Source organism: Nannospalax galili, unplaced genomic scaffold (genome assembly GCF_000622305.1).
Source record: "Nannospalax galili isolate Female #2095 unplaced genomic scaffold, S.galili_v1.0 scaffold701, whole genome shotgun sequence".
NCBI classification, from domain to species: Eukaryota; Metazoa; Chordata; class Mammalia; order Rodentia; family Spalacidae; genus Nannospalax; species Nannospalax galili.
In genome coordinates, this window is record NW_008344990.1 from 1 (window position 1) to 5990 (window position 5990).

A 5990-nucleotide genomic window follows, 5' to 3' on the forward strand; every position below is an offset into this window, starting at 1 on the left:
TGCCTCTGGGCTTCCTAGTCTGCTCCTGAGACCCAATACCAGAATATTTAAATCACTGTGGCGTTAAACACGTTTTAATATCTGATAGGGCCAGTTTCTGCGCATTGCACTTTTTTTTTTCCTTTCAGGAACGTGTTTGGGCCCGCGGCAGGGGGCGGGGTCGCGCCTCCGCCTTGGCTCTGGTTCCAGCGGAGCCTCAGCTACGGGGAGATGGAAATCCCCAGGCTGCTCCCGGCTCGCGGGACACCACAGGGCGGCGGCGGCGGCGGCGGTGGCGGCGGCGGCACCGGCGGCGTTGGCTGTTGCCAGGCGGGAGGTGGTAGAGTACACCGGGGCCCGGGCACTGTAGCTTGTCAGGCCCCCACGCGCCGCCTCCTACTGCTCCGGGGGGCCCAAGATGGCGGGCCCGGGCTGCGGAGCGAGGAGGCCCAGAGGGCCTCACAGGGCCCGGCCACGGGCCCGAGCCCTAGTCCGAGCCCGCTGGCGCCAAGACCGGATCACCCTAGTGGCGGCGGGGGCGGCGGCGGTGGCGACGGCAGCGATGACTTCTTCTTCTTGCTGCTCGACCCGGTGGGTGGCGATGTGGAAATGGTGGGCACAGATCAGGCCGGAGGGCCCCTGTGGAGGGAGGAGGCCGAGGTAGGGCTGGGCCCTGAGCGTGGTGAGCGAGGCGCGAACCCCGCAGACCGCCCTGCCCCGGGCCCCTGCTGTGTGTCCGAGGCCACGGCCCCACTCCCGGGCCCGACCCCGGCTCCCGTGGCGTCCTTCGCGGGCACCGTCACAATCCACAACCAGGACCTGCTCCTGCGCTTGGAGAATGGCGTCCTTACCCTGACCACGCCCCCGCTGCCCACCTGGGAGCCTGGGGTCGCGCCTGTCCTGCAGGCCGGGGATTTAGCCGCCCCGCTAGCCGGGTTTCCGCCCGCCGCGCAGCTGGGAGACTGCCCGGAGCTGCCTCCCGACCTCCTGCTGGCTGAGCCGGCGGAGCCCGCGCCAGCGCCTGAGGAGGAGGCCGAGGCCGGGGCTGCCGCCCAGAGTCCCTGCGGGCCGCTGGTTCCGGGCCCGGGCTTGGTGTTGTACCTGTGCCCGGAGGCGCAGTGCGGCCAGACCTTTGCCAAGAAGCACCTGCTGAAGGTGCACCTGCTGACGCACAGCAGCAGCCAGGGCCAGCGGCCCTTCAAGTGCCCCCTGAGCGGCTGCGGCTGGACCTTCACCACGTCCTATAAGCTCAAGAGGCACCTGCAGTCGCACGACAAGCTGCGGCCATTTGGCTGTCCGGTGGAGGGCTGTGGCAAGAGCTTCACCACTGTGTACAACCTCAAGGCGCACATGAAGGGCCATGAGCAGGAGAACTCCTTCAAATGCGAGGTGTGCGAGGAGAGCTTCCCCACGCAGGCCAAGCTCAGCACCCACCAGCGCAGCCACTTCGAACCCGAGAGGCCCTACCAGTGCGCGTTTTCGGGCTGCAAGAAGACGTTTATTACAGTGAGTGCCCTCTTCTCCCATAACCGCGCCCATTTCAGGGAACAGGAACTCTTCTCCTGCTCTTTACCCTTCCTCTGTGACTTCGATGGCTGCGGCTGGAACTTCACCAGCATGTCCAAACTGTTAAGGCACAAAAGGAAGCACGAGGACGACCGGAGGTTCACGTGCCCTGTGGAAGGCTGCGGGAAGTCCTTCACGAGGGCTGAGCATCTGAAAGGACACAGCATAACCCACCTGGGCACAAAGCCTTTTGTGTGTCCCGTGGAAGGCTGCTGCGCCCGGTTCTCGGCTCGGAGTAGCCTCTACATTCACTCCAAGAAGCACCTGCAGGATGTGGACACCTGGAAAAGCCGTTGCCCAGTCTCTGCCTGCAATAAACTCTTCACCTCCAAGCACAGCATGAAGACCCACATGGCCAAGAGGCACAACCTCAGCCAGGATCTCCTAGTGCAGCTGGAAGCTGCGAATTCTCTGACACCCAGCAGCCAGCTCACCAGCCAGAGACAGAGTGATCTCAGTGGTGCAGAGGTAATGTCTCTGTTCTCCGAGGTGCCTGGCGGGAGCTCTGCTGCGGTGCTGGACACGGCGCTGGTGAATTCTGGCATCCTGACTATTGACGTGGCTTCTGTGAACTCGACTCTGGCAGGGAATTTCCCTGCGGAGAATAGTCACTCCTTGGGGCAAGCTGTGGACCCTCGGGCCTTGAGGGCCACCAGTGACCTCCCTCAGAGTCTGGATACCTCTCTCTTCTTTGGAGCTACGGCTGCTTGCTATCAGCAGAGCCCCTTGGATATGGATGACTTGTCCAGTGCAAATGTGGGACTCTTTGGCTCATTGGCTCTGAAAAACTCAAGCCCAGAACCCCAAGCTTTGACTCCTAGCAGTAAGCTAACTGTGGACACCGAAGCCCTGACGCCCTCCAGCACCCTCTGTGAAAACAGTGTCTTGGAACTCCTGACCCCAGCCAAAGCAGACTGGAGTGTGCATCCTGACCCTGACTTCTTTGGACAGGAGGAAGAAACCCAGTTTGGATTTTCCAGTCCTGCTGGAAACCGTGGTTCCCAGAAAGAATCAGACCTTATCACGGTGACTGGAAGCTCATTTTTGGTATGAACCAACTCTATTTGTCCCTTGCCTGTGGGGCTCACTTTTAGTACACTGAAGTTTGAGGATATTCTGGACCGAATGCTTACATGCGGTTATTTCTTACTGGTTCACACAAGAACATGTCTGTGGACTCTAGAGATTTAGGTTCTGATCTGGAGTCTGGAACTGACAAGTTCTGTGACCCTGAACAAGTCACTTAACCTATCTGAGCCTTAATTTTTTTTACTTACAAAAGGAGGTGGTTTAGATAGATAGCTTCTAATCTCTTCAGCTCTTAAATTTCTTGATGTTATGCTTTTTTTCCTTCAAATTTTTGGGACCCACCCAGTGATGACATGTTTTTAATTTGAATATACATAAAATCTAAGTTCTATATCAATGAACTCATATACTCTGCACCATATTCGTTAATTAAAAATCCGTGAGCCATCTTATTTAAGTAATTTTTATGGTTTTCCTTTTTTGAATATTGTTTTGGAACAGAGACCAGGTATCATTTTATAACCATAAGTATTCAGTGTGTAGCTTCAAATAACGTCGGTCTTTTAAAAATTAATTTCACTATCATAATTAATAATTTATCAGTGAAAATCCACTTATGTTTTAAACTTTATATTGTGTAATAAATGATACTTGATTTAATTTTTCTTAATATTTAGAAACTAACTCTGAAATATTTATTCTGGATGCTCCCTGTTACCCCCTTTTTTGAGTTTTTTTTTATTCTTTGAAAAAAATGTTTCTCGTGTGGCCGATTATGTCTTTGTCGTCACTTTATTTTCTCAGTTTAGTAGTTATATTAAGTGACTTGATCAGATTGAAAAATGATTTTTGCATGAGTATTTCATTGATCAGCCTGCATTCTTTTTTTCACTCATAATGTCTAATCTTCTCTTTTGGTGGTACTAACAGCTTTTATTTATGAATGCACTAGTTATTGCCTTTGCTTCTGATGTATTGAATTATTCCCGTAGAATTATGAACAATTAGGGGAGGAAGAAATGCTGTTTAGGACACTTAAGAAAGTTTAATAGAAATATTATTCAGTGCCAGAATATTTTCTTAAATGATGTTGAAACTAACAAGAGAAATAGCAAAGAAAATTGTGTATGATGTCATTGTTGATCTTTCTCACCTCTTTTAATGATGGGAAGGAGGCCGTCATGTAGAATTGCCATGGAGTACACCCATGTGAAAGAGAAGCAGGGTCCAATTTCTGCTCCGTGGTGCTGGGCAGGTTATCATAGGCATCTTTGCGTCACTAGATTAGCATTTGCTCATGACTAACATTCCGTAGACATTTTTTTCTCATTCAGTTTTCAACATGAAAGTAAAAATTTTAATTACTCTATATGATCCTTTTTAATTTTTAATTCTTCCTGATATAAGGGAGAAATAGGGATAATTTAATCCTATCCATGTTCATTCAATAAGGTTTTGTGAAGTTTAGGGTGAAACAGGGAAAGGTCTCTTTGTTTCTTATCCTGAGTAATTTTCTACCCTAAATTGTTTAAAAAACAAGGAGTGGAGACACTCCTCACATGTTTATCTGCGTACCTCTGCATTTGATCAGTCTGTCTGCATCTTTGTTGTTTCTAACATCAGACTTCTCTCTGTTACTGTGTAGCCTTTGATTCTTTCAAAATCTGGTAATGGAGCAGAGGGTGGTCATATACAACCTCTGCTGTCAGAAGAGCTCAATGTTTACAGTTTTCCAGAGTTGAAAGAAAGGAAAGATTGAATCTCAGTATTGTGTAAACTCTGTTGTACAGAGAGTGTAGGAATTTTAGTTTGTGGAATGTTTTCATAATTATGTCTTTTATTTGTTCAGAGCAATCCTTTGAAGTAATTTTTACATAGTATCTGTGTGTTTCACATAATTTAGCTAACCCACATTACAACTGGGTTTGGCTCTGGTTGACAGTTCTATATATAGTTTCACAAAAAAGGAAGAAAACGTATTTTCATCTCTCCTGTCCCCAGCTTTCAAGATTCATTCCCACATCATAACTGATGGCTTGTTCCAATTTAATTGGTTTCTTTTAGCTTCTGCTTCATTCCGTTGCATGTGCATTCCAGTTCCTGTTTCCTCCTCTCTCTCTTCCTCTCTCTCCTCTTTCTTTTTGTAATGGATAAATAACTTTCCTTTGGCTATCCTTCCAGCACTCTCTTCTTGGCACATTTTCTTCCAATGCTAGCATTTGCTGAATGTATATTACATTTGTCTGTGTACAGTAAAAAGCTATTTTCTGAGGTTAGATAATACTGTCTGTATATAGGACTCAAAGCATAAAGGATATTTTTTATGCTGTTCAGATGAGAAGTGGATTTCTGTTTCATTATTTACATTTAAAATGTTTTTTTCCAGAGAGTTCTGCTACTACTTCCTTAGTTGTTCTAGTGTACTAGTCCAGTAGCATTTGCATGTAGATGTCTATGGATGACAGACTTCAGAAATGCACTAAAAATTTGCCACTATGTACTGTTTCTCTGTTGTGTGTATGTTGGTATTCATATATACCCACAGATACTCACACATATTTAAAAAATTGTATTCACTTAGTAAAAATGAAAAATACGAATACTTTTATAAATCAGAGAAATGCTTGGAATTTTATTTTGTGTTCCTATTTGGCAGATTTTCCTATCTGTGTTTAAACTATTTGTACTCCTAAAATATATTTCAAAAGTGTTACTCATTTGAGACATCTTAAATACACCACAATTTTTTGTGTTTGGCAAATAAGTCTGTCAAAGGTGAGATGAATACATAAGTCATGAAAATAAATTTTAAACATGGAGATCATTTACTGCTGTGACTTTATTTCTTAATTTTAAATCAATTTCTTCCAAATAAAAAAATCCATAAAGTATATTTTTTCCTAATTATTCCTAGAAGTTTCAAAGGACAAATGCTACTTTTCTTCAAGATAGCAAAGTTTTTTTATCCATGGGTTCACAAAGTTTCACCGAACTAATTTGTTCAAATTATTTCTGTTTCAACATGTTTTTCTAGCATAGTGTTGGAGAACAGCTTTGTGTTTTCAAGGTAAGAAGGTTAATTTCTGTTGGTGCTATAAAAATGCCACCGCTCCTTTTAAATAATGGTACAGTTTTAATTTTATCCATTTTGCTCTTTTTTCTCTTAAACTGTTGGTTTATTTTGCAAATTGAAAAATCAGTAACAAGATGGGTTAAAAAGAAGTTTGTTTCTTAGTGCATCATTGATCATATTAATCATGAAGTCAAAACACACTGGCCTTTATCTGAGGATGCAGTTCAATGGTAATGGTAGAATCTTTGCCTACCCATCATGAGGTCCTGAATTTGATCCCCAGTACCACAAAAAATAATGTGTGTAGCACTAAAACACACAAGTACGTATATGAGTGTCTATA

At 45.7% G+C, this 5990-nt stretch overlaps 1 protein-coding gene across 1 annotated transcript; it reads left to right on the forward strand.

Annotated features, from left to right (window-relative positions):
• The first annotated feature begins 210 nt into the window (after positions 1-210).
• On the forward strand, positions 211-5398 carry Zxdb (zinc finger X-linked duplicated B). Its single transcript, XM_008841248.2, has one exon. The coding sequence runs from the start codon at positions 211-213 to the stop codon at positions 2596-2598; it is 2388 nt and encodes a 795-aa protein (XP_008839470.1). The 3' UTR covers positions 2599-5398.
• The last annotated feature ends 592 nt before the right edge of the window (positions 5399-5990 follow it).

Bases quoted from the DNA above. Each gene is read 5' to 3' on its own strand.
- Zxdb (XM_008841248.2), top strand. From the start codon at position 211: ATGGAAATCCCCAGGCTGCTCCCGGCTCGCGGGACACCACAGGGCGGC.